Raw genomic sequence first — 15,901 nt, 5'->3', positions numbered from 1 at the left:
TTGTTTAGAAGCTTGTTTAAGGTCATAAATGGATTTCTTAAGTTTACAAGTCCAACTTTCTTTTCGCTTTTCAGTGAATACTTCATGTTGTTCCATATAGATATTCTAATACAGATCCTTATTTAGAAATATTGTTATCACATTCATTGATTAACTCAAGATTATAACGAGCTACTAATGTCATTCTCAACGAGTCCTTTCTAGAAATAGGAGAAAATATTTTGTTATAATCGATGCCTTCTTTCTAAGAAAAATCTTTGACCACAAGTTTGACTTTATATAGTTTAATACTATCCATTGAGTCACGATTTTTCTTAAAGACTCATTACAATATTATATGTTTAAAAAATATATTTTTAGATTTAGACTTGTGATTAACCCATAAAAGACACAATAATATATGTTTAAGTGAATATTATAACGAATAATTTTATTATATGTATATATATATATATATACAAACATACATACATATATATATACATACATATTTACATACATATATATATATACATATATATATATGTATACATATATGTATATATATTTATATTTATATATATATATATACATATATGTATATATGTATATATATACATATGTATATATATATATACATATATGTATATATGTATATATATACATATATGTATATATGTATATATATACATATATGTATATATGTATATATATACATATTTGTATATATGTATATATATACATATTTGTATATATGTATATATATACATATTTGTATATATATATATATATATATATATATATGTATGTATATATATACATATATATATTTATATATATATTATGGTTAATATGATTATATGATTATCTTAATAAGACATTATATGGTCATTTTAGATTGTATTAAGAAAGAATAATAGTATTATGGTACATGAAAAAAAATTTAATCGTTAATGAAATACAAACATGATGACTCACATAGTTAATCAAACTTATTATTATATTATTATATTTATTAAGTTTATTATCTTGTTTTATAAAAATCATGTACACATGTAAACTCTTTTTCTAAATTTTAAAATTTAATTATAATAAAATAAAATAATATAAGATTTTATAACTCAATTAATTTAAGATAAAATATAATAAAAATCTAATTGGATTCGGATTAAGATTATTATCAATCGACCAATTGAAAGAAAAATAATCTTGATATGAAAATTTCTCCTAATTATCTCTTCTCAAACCCTATGCTCTCGTGTATATATAATAAGATGATCTTTTAAGGATCTAATCATCAAATAACAACAAAAAATCTGATATCTCATTTCTTGATAAGTCAACGCACGCAGATAATTGAACCTATGAAAAGTAGAAAGAAAGGAAAAAAATCCAACTTCTTTTCTTCAGATCGATGGTACAATGATTCATACCATCCGAAGCAGATTGTTGGAGATACCCCATTTGATCATGACATCCAACTAAATACTCCAAAATAGCATTGGCTCAATGGTACACCAATTATTTAAATTATGTATCAAAGTTAAGACTTCAAATCAAAGTGAACATGCTGGCATATAAGCTGCAGGTAGCACATGAAAAGTACTAACCTTAAGTAACATTGAAGATTTTAGACATCCCAAGGATATTGCCGTAGTCATTTGATCCTGCCAAAATCTTGAAGGCTTGTTGGGGGACTTTAAAGATCAGGCATGCCTATTCCAGTTTTAGCATCATATGTTTTGTCTAGTACAAGGTCAATTGGTGTATCCTTGGGGCCAACTGCAAAACGAGAAGCCAAATAAGTTAACGCTCTCTGGTGTGCAATAGCAGCAGCAGCACAACTAACAAAAAAGAAAGAAATAGAAGCAAACTGCAGATAGAGGTTGAACCATGACAACAGTTATAAAATTAACTAAAAAAATATAGATATTAAATTCAAGAGAAGATAGAACACATCAAGAGGCAATCTCAATTCGGGAGCATCAGAATATAATATAAAATTGGAATATCTTATGGCTTTGAAACCCTGAATATTGTAAAAACAGATAACTTCAACTAATTAAAAATAACTAGCCCTACAAAAAAAGATAACCAAGCAGATCAGTGACTAGCATGCAAAAAGTGTGTTCAATTTTCTGGACAAATACACTGGCAAGAAACAACTTTAATATATGTGTTCAATTTTCTTACCCTTTACGAGTTCCGTTTTGAAAATTTCTGGACAGATTATGACCTAGTGATTAATACCATTCATGATTGTTTGTCATCCTGGCCTTTCCCCTCAGTCCCCTCTCTTCATTGTGTATCATCTAGTCTTGCCCTCTTGTGTAGCAAACTCCCTTGTGCTTGAATTCTGCTGATTTATCATCTACTTTAAAATATGTGTTCAACTAAAAATGAGCACGTTTAGGAAATATATCAATAAAAATGAGATCAGTTAGATCTTCATGCTAGAGTTCTTGGAGTCTCAAACAACCTTTGTTTCAACAAATTCTAGAGTTAGTCAAACCTTGCAGCATGACAACCGTGAAAGTTTAGTTTAACTTCACAGCATAACAGATTTAGAAAATATGCAATTCAGTTACCAGAGCAGAAGCAACATATTGGAAATAAGCTCTGTATTCATGGAATACTGCAGGAAACAAAGAATCTTACAATGCTCATAAAAATCTTCATCTCCCAAAATCACCATCTTGTGATGTGTACCACCCATCACGACAAGTGTCACCAATTTCAGTAAAGATTACAGATCTTTTTTTTCACATTAAGTCTTATTAAATATGATACTCCAATAAGGATATACTAGAATTTGAGGATAAGAATTGACCTCACAACGCTTTTTGCAGTCAATAGATCTCTTGCAGTCAAGGATAAGAATTGACTTCACACTTATTGTTCTAACCAAAACTTATTTCTAGCTAAACATTATAGATCTCTTGGTATCTATCATATGATCATGATAATATTATGTGTCTCATATGTTGATTTCATCAGTGTACAAGTCATATGTGTAATATATATTCATAGCTCCATGGATATCACCTTTAGTTTATGTTAATTCTCTCTGATATCTCTCATCTGAACTCTGTATAACTCAATAACCCATATATACTATGTTGCTACTGTTGTAACGATGATGTAATTATACACAATATGAACAAGCTTAGCATTACTTCCATGATGCACATTTCTGTTTGTATTGAAGGAAAGTCATTGAGACATACTATTCATCAAGGTGATATGGCAAGGTGAGGACCATCATGGATGATGCAAGTGTGGTAGAACACCTTTAGTGTCCGACATAGTCGTATTTCTATCTGTTGTTGATGAGCCATGTTCAGTTATATCATGCACCCTGACGTGTTTTATAGCTCAGCAGATGAACAACAAATCATGGACAACAACAGCAGTATACAGGCGGCAGCCTCCAAAATTTGCATTGAGATTAGTTTTCTTCAACTCAAACACACAAGGCAACAATAGTAACAGTGAGGACTGCAGATATAAATTGTTGAATCCTGGATATTTATAAAAAAATCAATTTGAATTTTAGGAACTAATGCATTGTTGAGATACTTGATAGAAATATTTCGACTATGGATCCGGACTGACAAAAGATCAAACATTGAGCCAAAAGATTGGTCAATGGGTCGAAAATCGAATATTGTACTGGAGGATAGTCATTGTGCCAAAAATTAGATATTATACCGGATGATTGGTTGACATGTCAAAAATTGGATATTACGCTCAAGAATAGGGCGATATATTGGAAGATCTGATGATGGGATAAAAGTTTGGATGATGTGCCAAAAGATTTGACAATGTATCGTAAGAGCAGTTGTTGTGTCAACATCTTGGTCGAAATCATTTCGAGCCAAATTGGACTATTATTGGGCTAGAAAGAGCCTGCTTATTATGCTTATTGTGTCAACTTATGACAGCCATTCGGCTTTAAATTGGATCGAACTTGGGCCTTTACAAGACCAAACACATGCCAGGGGTGATGGTACAATCGACAAGCGTTGTCGGCACTTTGTCAACTATTGGGGCAATGGTACCCCACCTATGGCAACATTAGTTGGTGGTAGTTCCACCAATATGCCGAAATCACAAAAATTTAACTATTTTAGCTCCACTTTTGAGGCTTTTGGGGCTATAAATAATTTATTTGAACTTGACTGGTGGTCCATCCTTGAGTTTGCAAAGTGTTGATCTCTCTCTTTGAACCTTGTTTAAGTCTCCTCTAATCACCTTGTTGAGTTAATTTATCATTCTAAATAGTAGAAATAGTAGGATGTGAGATTTTTTAAAAAAGGATTAAGTATAAAAAGGAATGTTGTAAAAGGGTTATTAGTTTTCACCTGTTGAAAAGAAATTTATTAGTGGAAGTTGGTTGAAGGTGTCAATTATGCCCACGGGTATGGATACCTACAAAGCCTCACCCCATTGGGGAAATAAACGAGGATTGGGGTATTTTCTATTATCAAAACAGATATGGGATGGGGACGGATAGAGCACTCCCCACCCCGTCAACATCTAAACCTAGATGTTGGGCCTAGACGCCTGGCCTACCTGATTCAAATCAGATTGGATTGAGCCTTGGTTGAGTTGATTATGAGTCAATTACAAGCTATTTGGATCAATTAAACCAAATGAAACAATATCAACATTCAGTAATAACACCTCCTCCCCGCGCCCTGCATGTTGGAGAAATGATCAATGCTCACTGCATTGACCTAATGATGAAAGATATTAGGGAGTTAGCATCAGCTAGAATGTGTTTGGCAAGGGCACAATCTGTAACAAAGGTTATCCACAACCATCATTGGGTGCACTCCTTAATACCAAAAGTATACAAATGGAGAGATACTTCGATTTGCAATAAACTTTATTGCCCTAAAGTCCATTCAGCAAAAGAAACACAATCTAAAGGTAATGGTCACATCACTGGAATGATCAGATTCTCATTATTTAAAATCATCTGGTAGAAAAAAAGGTAGAGAAGACATTTCTATCATCTAGATTTTGGGAGTCTGTAAATGAAATCATAACAGTAAAAACCACTATATGTTGCTTAAAACCATAAGGTCTATATAAAGAAGTGTCCACAGATGCTTAACCTTAGACATATTTTGCTTACAACCATGAGGTAAAGAAAGCATTGCATGATAAATTGAAAGTTAATTAGTATTTACAGATCATCGAACGTAAGGCAGAAGACTATGTGGACCAAGGCATTCATAATACAGGTATATTTAAATCCATAATCATTTATAATATGATTAATCAATCTTTGTAAGTTATAATATTGACGAAATCAATTTTCTTACAGCATGTTACCCAAATCCTGTTATTCAATATAGGCAGTCTTAGGACCCGATCAAATATATTGCAAGCGCTAAGGAATGTTACAAACCCACCTGCCAAAAAGTACTGCTACAACCAAGGCTCTCATGGAGGGCCAACTATTCAAAGATAATTTTGAGTCCTCCGATAATATAGTCATATTGTGTATGTATCATGGCAAGGGAAAGTTACAAACATGTCTTTGATTATAAATTGAAATTGGCGGTAATGATTTGTTATGTTAAAAAAGTGTTCTTTATATTTTTTTGTAGTCGAGTAGCGACTATAATTTGGAGCAGTGATTTAAAAAGCGCTAGGCGCCAAAAGGCGCCAAGGTCCAAAAATGCCCGAGGCGTTAGGCGCTCGCCTGAGGAAAGCGAGGCACTAAAATATAAAAATATATAATATAATTATATTTAAATAAAAAGATAATATTAAATTAAAAAAAACTTACAATATCACAATATCACATTAACAAAAAATCTCAAAATTCAAAACAATAACAATAATTTCAAATAAATAAATATTAAAATATTAAAATCAAAATAATATATTATTAATCTAATAAATAAAAAAATATTGCTACTAGTATACAATTAACAGTATACTATTAATATACTGTTAACAGTATACTATAGAGTCGATGTGAGAAGAGGTAGCAGCGAGCAATGATAGTGAGAGCGAGAGCAGGAGAGGCGAGCGACGACAGTGGTAGTGGTACTGGTAGTAGCAGCGGTAGCAACAAGAAGCAACAACGGGAGAGGCGAGCGGCGACAGCGGCAACGACAACAGGAGCCGGAGCGACGAGTAATGATAGTGGCAACAACAACGGTAGCAGTGAGCAGCGACAACGACAGCAAAAGCGACGATAGTGGTAGCGGTAGCAACGAGCAATGGCAGCGAGCAACAGCAATGATAGCAGCAAGCAGTGGGAGCAACGACAGCGGCAGCGGTAACAACGAGCAGCGACAGCGACAAGCGTGACAGTGGCAGCGGTAGCAGGAACGACAACGACGAGTAGGGTTAAGGTTGGGAAGTCGCGAGAGGAAGGCTGATATCGGTGCTTTAGTTGGTTCAATTGAACCAACTAAAGCATCGGAGACCGAACCAGACCTAAAACGCTGGTTGGTCGCCTGGTTTAACCAAGGCGCTCGCCCGAAGCCCCGACGCCTAGGCTCGAGCGAGCGCCCAGGCGACTCTTCTTTGAAGCGTGCCGCCTGGAAATGAAGCGAGGCACTCAGGCGAGGCGAGGAAATGAAGCGAGGCGCTCGGGCCTCGCCTCGCCTCGCTTGAGCGCCTAAGCGAGTGCCCAAGCACCTATTGAAATCACTGATTTGGAGAGTCTGAATTGTGGTCCAAGTGCTTTCACAAACAATGACATCAATTACCTATGAATGGAATTGGTCATAGTTTACCTTAATTCACACTAAGGTCCGTAACAGACGATCATATAAATGGCTGGAGAAGCTCGTATATGTTCATTACAATATGCGTCTAAGACTGTGGTGTGCTAAGCTTGACAAGGAGCTAAAGGAACCAAAGATTGATCCCTTCGACCTCTAATACTACAACGAAAATTCTTAACCGATGCTAGAATAAGACAAAGTAATAGAGAACCTAAAAGATCCTTCACATGATGAGGAAAGAGACCATCCACATCCTCATTGTATCATCGAAGCGATAGAAGAATAGGAACAACATCCCCAACAAGAGAAAGATCCCCCTCAGTCAGAACGTGATATAAGGAGTCGGATAACCACAGGTCAGACTAGTCATGGTCATGACACCCAACAATCACAATCATCTACCCAATGTACAAAGGCAAAGGGTTAGGTAGTAGGATTGACCAATTCATTGGAAAGAATCAAGGAGCAACAATTTCAATCAGGCAATGAGACCCCATTGTATTCATCACTTTGCTTGGTCTGTAGAGATAGTAGTGACATGAACAACAATGGCAACAACCACAGGGAGCCAATGGTTCCTTCTACCCAATCTCAGGGTGGTGCACAGATCAAGAAGTAACATTTTACACATGCCACCCAAGATACAGATTATGAAACTCGAGGAGGCAATCGTAATGTTTATACACGGAAGAGGTGCAAGCAATTGATGACTTTAGACAAATGCGACAGAGGCTCTACGATGTAGATACAAAGCGAAGCTCGTCATATTCACGATCAATCCTACGACCAACAATCATATGGTGATAGTTGGTCATTCTTTTACGAGGCTGATTGTTCTTATAATACAAAGCAATAGGTCAATGGCAATAACAAAATTTTTGAAGTTCTCCAACCACCCCACCCATAAATGCCACAATCAGGAGGCACCATGAACACATGTTGTTTCCGATCGAGCAACAACTGTCACCACATTAATGTGCCAAAGGCATACAGTTTATCAATACACTGTCATGCGAGCAATCACAAAATTGGATCTGACAAACCATATTGATATACAATACATAGAATCAAGAATCTCAATCCACCGTTTATGGAGTCTTGTTGTTCATTAGTGGTAGAAGTAGGTATATCCAACAACTAATTCATTTATTACTTAAATTATTTAAATCTTAACGTTTCGACATGTAATCTAACATTTCAACTCATATCTTTATAGATGATTCAATATCAACGGAAGAATCATCTAATACGTGTCGCAAAGTTGCTCCCCAACATCCGAAATAGATAAATCCGCTACCCTTATATTAATATTTTTTTATTGAAATTCAACTAAAAATTTACATTAAGTGCTAATTAAAAGGCTCTAATATATTTTTTACTTTTCAGGTATTTATAAAAAAAATTCAAGCATTTTTGGGACCTATCAGCATGTACCGACATAACGATACACGATACGCTGATACCGATTAGTACGTAATGGTTTGGGCATCAACCGACACTATCAATCTGCAAGAGACTGCACCTTGATTTGAAATATAAAGTGATAAAGACATCAAGAAATTTCTCATTGTTATTTTAGTGATCATATTTCTCCTTAATTATATATTTTTAAAATTTTAATATTTATGAATGCCTCGATTTGCTCTGAGTGCTTAACACCATTAACTACACTGATTAGGCTTATTATTTTTTTCTAAATTATGATACATGGGTTAACTAGGATTATAAAACAAAAAATTAAAAATAAATAAATAAAATAAAATAAGTAAAAGGGGGGTCCCACAGTAGCTCCACCAACTCCACCGGATCTAGTGATACCACCATTAGAATACTGGTTTCCGACAATAGCATCATCTAGTCCTAGTGATACAACTGCCTAGTCTTGGCAGTACCACCGCCCGAAACCCAAACCCAACAAAATTGCCCTAAAATCCCCCCTAATTACCTTTATCATCTCACTCCACCCAACCCCAATGGTGTTTTACTTCCTAAACAATATTTTGAAAATAGGCATCCAATTATAGTAGGTCGATTATGATAGGGTGTGACTATTATTTAGTGATATAATTCAACAAAATGTGAGAAAGACATGGTGCTTCCTTATGGAAACTTGATTACATGATTTTAGATGTATATAATATTATCATACCTAGTGATGAAGAAATAATTAAACATGATAAACTTAGTATCATTGATAAGAGTCTACTAGAAAATTAAAGGTGCACTATGGTTAATGAGATATGGACTTGGTTACCTATGGTAAGTCATCATCATTCTCCTAGATACATTGATCCATAGAAGCGATCATCATTCTTTTGAGGCTAAAGCTTCCTCTCCTCCAGTAGATCATGCTCGCACTTCATCTTCTAATTCTCTTACAACTCATCTAGACCGCTTTGAGCTTCATGAAGACTAGATTTTGAACATAGATGCATGTCATAACACTTCTGATAGATATTTTCAAACTATGTTTAGACATTTTGGACAACAACCGCCAAAGTAGTTACAGTCGTGTTAATTATGTATTCTTCCTTTTTGCTTTAAGTAAAAGCTTTAGGTTTCTTGGATCAATTATTTAACACGATGGAGAGATCAATGAAAATATTATTCATAGAGTAAAACCAGAATGGTTAAAATGATGAGAGGCATTAGGATTCTTGTATAATCATCGAATACCCTTGAGATTAAAAGACACATTTTATAAGACGATTGTAAAATTAATAATGCTTTATCGATCTGAGTGTTGGACAGTTAAAAAAAACATATACAAAAAGTTTGTGTTGCCGAAATGAAAATATTGATATGAATATATAGATTTACTAGGAAAGATAAAAAAAATATTTTTATTCGAGAACAATTAGATATTGTTTCAATAGAGGATAAGATAAAATAAAATCATTTAAGATCATATGGGCATATGCTGAGGAGACCTCTGAATGCGGTAGTCAAAAAAGGTGAAATAATTAATGTTAGTGGTTGGAGAAGAAGTAAAGAAGACCTAAAAAGACTTTAATAGAAACTACAAATAAAGACTTAAATGCTCTGAACTTAACTAAGCATATGACTTTTTACCGATTTCAATGGCAACAAAAGATTCATGTAGTCAACCCCAAATAGTTAAGACTTACAGCTTTGTTGTTGGTGGTGTTACTATTGTAAGGGGGAGAAATAATTTATGTTTTGACTTATGACTTATGATGGTTATTTAACTCTTGTTCAACTTCACATGTGTTTAACTTATGTCTATATGCTCATGTTTAACTTGCATTTAACTTTTGTTTATGAATTATGGTTTATGATGAAAGTTAAATTTAACTTTTGTTTATAATTTGTCATTAATATCATGGTGAAATCTTAGTACTTTGGTAATAACTATGCCTCAATATGTCCTATAAGTTTATACTTTATAATGTTTACATCTAGATATTGTTTATGATTGCACCTTGATATTTAAGCTTGAAAAAGAATGATCCTTGATGGATAAAGTTGATGATAAAAATTTGAGACTGAACTTTGTTTTATTTAAATTTAAGATATGCATTTAAAAGGATATGTTATCTTTTTATTGAGTTCAAGCATCAATGATTTTTTATTTAATGACATATTTAAAGGAGTTTTGCTTAAAAATCATTCACCAATTAGTTGTCATCATAAAAAAATAATTGAATCCCAGATTTCGATGATGAAATCAACTAATAAATTTGGGAAACTAATGCCTTATTGAGATAAGTGACAATAGAAATACTTCGACTAAGGATTCGAACCATTTGGAGATCGAACATCAAGCTAAAGGACAGATTGGTTGATATACTGAAAATTAAATATTGTGCCGATGATAGTACCGCTAATACCCAAAAACATAAAAATTTAACTATTTTGTCTCTACTTTTTAGGCTTTTTAGGCTATAAATACCTCATTTGTGCTTGGTTGATAGATTCATCCTTGAGTTTGCATAGTATTGTAAGTCTCTCTTTGAGTGTAAAGAGCCCTATCTCCTCGACCTTCTTAAGTTAAATTATCATTCTTAGTAAGAGGTGAGAGGTTTGAATTTAAGGTTCTCTCTTAGGCCTTGTAAAAAGAGGGTTGTAAAGGATTATTGATTTTCACCTTTAGAAAAAAGATTGTTAAGGAAATTCAATGGCATCGAGAATACAAGAATCGAGAGTGGACATAAATTAGGAAAACTGAACCACTATAAATTGTGTGCCTATCTCTGGTTTGTATTTTTCCCTTATGCTTATATACTTAATTTTGTTTTTGATACTTGTTGTTCTCGATTAAAATTTCATAGTTGATTTGGATTCACACAAAAGCTATTCCACCTCCTCTTAATACCATTAAGATCTTAGCATCAATTTTATCCAATTGTCTCTCCCTTTCTTTTGTACGTTACATTTATCCAAATTTTAGTTTACAATGGTTGACTGTTTGCTTATCTTATATATTATATCATTTATCTATTTGATTGCTAGCTAATATATGTCCAATATATTTGTCTAATTTTCAACATGATGTCTTGTTGATTTATCCATGTACAGTTGTATGCTTAATGTACTAACTTGTGTATGTCAGATGTACTCCAATTACCTCTATGATGCAAATATCCATCAATATAGATATCTGATTGATCTAACCAGATTACTGTCATTTGTCTACGAGTATATATAAACTGATATTTGCCAATCTTAATCTTTGTTATACCTGAAGTAGTTGTAAGCAGTGTTGTTAAAAAGTGCTACGCGCCAAAAGGCACTAAAGTCCCAAAATGCCCAAGACGCTTGGCACCCACCTAACCAAAGCGAGGTACTCCCAAATATTAAAATTTAAAATTATATATTATGCTTGATAAATAATTAAATATGATCACAAAAATAGAAATAGTGCAGTAAGTTAATCGACCTCAATATGGTAACATGTAACTGAGATATCTAACTCTCTAGCAACAAGTTAATTGACCACAAACTCCTAAGTTCTAACTCATAACAGAGTAATAGTGCACCACCTCAATATGGTGCAGTAAGTTAATCAGCAAAAGTTAATACCAATAAACTAAGAGAGGATTGAGAAGATCAAATAAATGGTGGCTATGGAGGAAGGTAGGGGAAGGTGGAAATCGTTGGTGAACAAAGCTGGAGAGAGTGACAGATGAAGTTACAGCGGCGGATGGATGAAGCTGCAATGGCAGATGAAACGAAGGTAATTAACGAGGTTGCCAACGGAGGTGGACAAAGCATCCAAATGAACAATGTGGACGAAGCATATGAAACTGCAGTAGCAAACAAAGCATACGAAGGCGGCGGACAAGCAGTAGGGTTTCGCTTCTGGTTTCTTTCATTGGGTCGAGCGCAAAGGGGGATGTGGTGGTGGTGTTAGAATAAGTGATATTAGTTAGTTTGATTGAACCAACTTACCTAGTCAACCCCAAGTTCAAAGTTGACCTGATTTGGGGGCGCTCACCCGAGGCACCTAGTGCTTGGGCTAAAGCATGCCCAAGTGATGCTACATTGAAATGCCTCACCGTAAGGCTTTGCAAGGCGCTTGGGTCTCACCTCGCCTCGCCCGAGCACCTGGGCCATCGCCCAAGCACCTTTTGAAAACACTAGTTTCAAATACTCTATATTTCTTAGAGGTGGATAACAACGAAATACAATGAAAATTTTAAAGCATGCTTCTTTAGTTGCATGTTGATGGTTTCAAAACTTCAACGTTTCAAGATTTTCATGAAATCAATTCAATAAGTTTAGAGCTTTAAATAGTTGACTAGTCAATATTTTACAAGTTTCAAACTTCAAGACTGTATTATACTTTGAGATTATTTTATATTTTGTGGTATGTGTTTTCTTAATTGACTTATATGTTATCTATACTTTGATAAAGGTCTATAGCTTATTATTTGCTTCTTATCTATCCGTGTAATATCTCGAAATCTTGTATATCTTGAGGAAACTCACAATATGTGTGGTTAACTAACAGGCTAGACTTTTGGGCTTGGGAACAAGGCAATTTTTATACCATGAGTTGTCTAAATTCTCATAACTTAATGCTACCCAACATGTTTTTTTTCCAAAAAGATACAGTTGAGCATCTTGAATACTAGAAATTCAAGTCACTAATATGTTATCTTCATCTCGACTTGTTTGGTAAAAGGATGGGCAGGATGCCAAGGTATGGTTGCTCCTTTGCAATTTAAATATACAGAGTTCCAAGTCATGGGCATCACTTCTTTGCTTGCAAGGGTAAGGTTGCATCAATTGACCCTACTTATATCCTTTTTTGATCTAGAGCAATTTACCTCAAAAAAACACTATGGAGCTATCAAATTGTTATCTCTCAACCAAACAACTTCAAAATAGAGGAAGCAATTGTTTCATTTGCTTTGATCTTGCATTAACTTTCAAAGGCGAGTGTCTTAAAAAATTTTACATAAGGTATGAGAAAAAGACTCTCAATCAATATGAGAGGCACTTAAAGAAAAGATTGAGAACAAAGCAAGAAAGGCTTTTGGATGAATTGACAACAAATACTTTAGGCTAAAACTAAGGATCCTGGTTTCTAAGTTTCAAATCTCGGTTTCCTGTCATTTTTGCTCATGGACATATGGGTATGTACCAATATGATTGGGTGAATCGTGTATTGGTAGGCCCTCATGACTGACCAGAACAAGTTTGGTTGGAGGAGAAGGAAGACGCGAGGGAGGAGGGGAGGAAGAGAATGGGATGGAGGAGGAGGAGGGAGTGGAGCAAGAGGCCCAAGGAAGCCATGCAGCGGGGAGGAAGAGGCAATGGCTGTGTGACAAGGAGATGGAAATGGCAATGCAGGAAGGAGAAGGAAAAAAGAGAGAAAAAGAGACAGGGCAACAATGAGTGGTCATTATTCTAAAAGAAGATATGGGTGCCATGCGATGAGGTTATCACATGGTACCATTTGAAACCAGTCCATTTATCTTACCAAGCAGTTAGCCCATACCAGATTGAACCAAACAGAATCATCTGGACCATGTCCCAGTTGCCTGCAGAACTGGTAAATACCAGCCCATACCGATCGGGATGGCCAGTACTTAGACCTTGATTGGTTTACGACTATAATACAACAACTTGGAATCAACAACTTTATATCAGTTTCCTGGTTCTAAGATCTGAAAGTTTGATTGTGTAACTCAATAATAATAATAATGATCAGAACACATCGTGAGCAGGCTGGATGTGGAAACTAACTTGAGGACAAAAAGACACCAATGTATAAAGAGACACCAAATTACATTTTTCACATGGCTAGATGTAACAAGATATTAATATAATAGATGACTAAACTTTAGTTGGAATGAAGCCAGCAAATCAGCAATGAAGTCAAACAGCTAAACATACCAATGTTTGGTCTTGGTTTTCTCCTTTCTTTTAGTATCTCTGGGCGAGGAATTACGGTTCCAGATGCTGCTAATCCTCTAGAGACTCTTACCTTAGATCCATCTTCCAGATATTTGTACCCAATTTTACATGGTTTCCTGCATGAGGCATATTTTACTTGCACATGACAACCAAATTTGAGGATTCAAAAACTAAAACAAGTTGATGAGAGAAAATTTTGGAGAAATCATACCCAGTAGCTGGATCAAGAACTTGGACATTTGAAACATGAAGGGGAGATTCAATGGAAAAGATTCCACCTTCATGTCCTTGCCCTTGCTTGATGTGCTTCTTCACCTGAAAAGAATAACATATGCTAACTTCGATCACGAAAGAGAACTGATTGAACTTGTATTGAAGATCAAACTTGAGTCATCCTAGTTTAAATTTAATAAGAGAACAATAAACCTGAGGAACTATAATCAGAACAATGAAAAACGGAAAATCATATGAATCACCTATAAAACACTTCCAGAACCATAAGTTATGCAAAAAAAAAAAGGATTGGTTAACCTTCAAAGGTTTGGTCTTTATTGCTAAAATTTTTTTTATAGTGTCAGGAAAGTTTCAAAAAGTAAAAAAAAACATCATCAGAGAAAAGGCAAGGCTGGTAGAAAATTCACAGAGGCAAAAGCACCTATTTCAAAAATAGTGGGAATTACAAGATTTTGAGGTTGCAATAAAGAACTCTTCAACTGAATAGAGTAAGACAACTGTATTAAATAAATCTTTCAACAAACTTACAAACAGAACAAATAGGCAGACACCAAATATGCACTTTATATAATCACCATAAATTGATGAGGTTTGTGCGCATGATTGGACATAATTGCGAAAGTTCTTTGATAGCATAACTCCAACATTCAATGAACTCTCTGGAAAGTACAGAAGTAGATAAAAATTAGATATTTTGGTAATCAAACAAACGAAGGCTTAACACGAAAAAAAAAAAAAGTCAAATTTTTACCCCAACACTGCATCAAAGTTCTACCAGAATAAACAAAAAAATAAAAAGAAAAACCTCCAAAAAACATCAAGTTTGATCATCTTCAGCTACAGTACCAAATCCGAAAGATTTTTAAGGAAATCAGTGCCGATGCCATATCCTAAGCTAGACACCAACATAGAAAAGTCAATCTCAAACAAAGAAAATCCAAGAACCAATTCAGCAAAGTAATCACTGTCCATTAAAGAGAACGGACCAGATTCTTCCCTTCGACGATGACCCGATTCTGGGATCGGATGACGCGCTTGATAATGCCCGTCTCGCCCTTATCCTTCCCTCTTATGATCATTACCTGCAAAAGATCACCCTCAAAATTCATATATTTCACCAAAAAAGACACCGATTTGAGCGGAAAAAACGGTTTTTAGATCACGTTGTCGCCTCTGAGGATCTTCCAATGCTTGATTATCTTCTCAGCCGCCTTCCACCCCATTGCTTCTCTGTGTCTCCCGGGGGCTGAGCTGTTTTCCCCTAGGGTTTTAAAGGGGTACTGATATTTCCACCCACCATTTTGTCAGATGAGCGTATGGGTTAGCGTGCGCTTAAAAACGCGCGACATCAGGAAACTCCAAGCCGTCGGATACTAAGGGAATATTTAGGTATTTTCATTATTCACGACGTCTTTTATCTACGTGTCAGTTGCATAGAGAACAGTTTGTATTTTTATTTTTTTTTCTTTCGTTTCTATGTAGGAACTGAATAATTCAAAAAAGTTAAATAAATTTAAAATAGAAAAATACTGAAATATGTCCATGTA

General features: G+C 34.7%; 1 protein-coding gene across 1 annotated transcript; it reads right to left on the bottom strand.

Annotated features, from left to right (window-relative positions):
• Positions 1–1,480: 1,480 nt before the first annotated feature.
• Positions 1,481–15,670, bottom strand: LOC135628793 (uncharacterized). The gene is made up of 5 exons (XM_065135701.1): positions 15,518–15,670; positions 15,341–15,436; positions 14,332–14,435; positions 14,100–14,236; positions 1,481–1,761 (listed from the first exon to the last, which is right to left on the bottom strand). Exons 1-5 carry the CDS (start codon positions 15,575–15,577, stop codon positions 1,679–1,681), a joined length of 480 nt encoding a protein of 159 aa, XP_064991773.1. The 5' UTR covers positions 15,578–15,670; the 3' UTR covers positions 1,481–1,678.
• Between the last annotated feature and the right edge of the window lie 231 nt (positions 15,671–15,901).

This window comes from Musa acuminata, chromosome BXJ3-1 (assembly GCF_036884655.1).
Source record: "Musa acuminata AAA Group cultivar baxijiao chromosome BXJ3-1, Cavendish_Baxijiao_AAA, whole genome shotgun sequence".
NCBI lineage: Eukaryota > Viridiplantae > Streptophyta > Magnoliopsida > Zingiberales > Musaceae > Musa > Musa acuminata.
The sequence above is the reverse complement of the archived record's forward strand: the minus strand, read 5'-3'. Positions and strand labels throughout refer to the sequence as shown.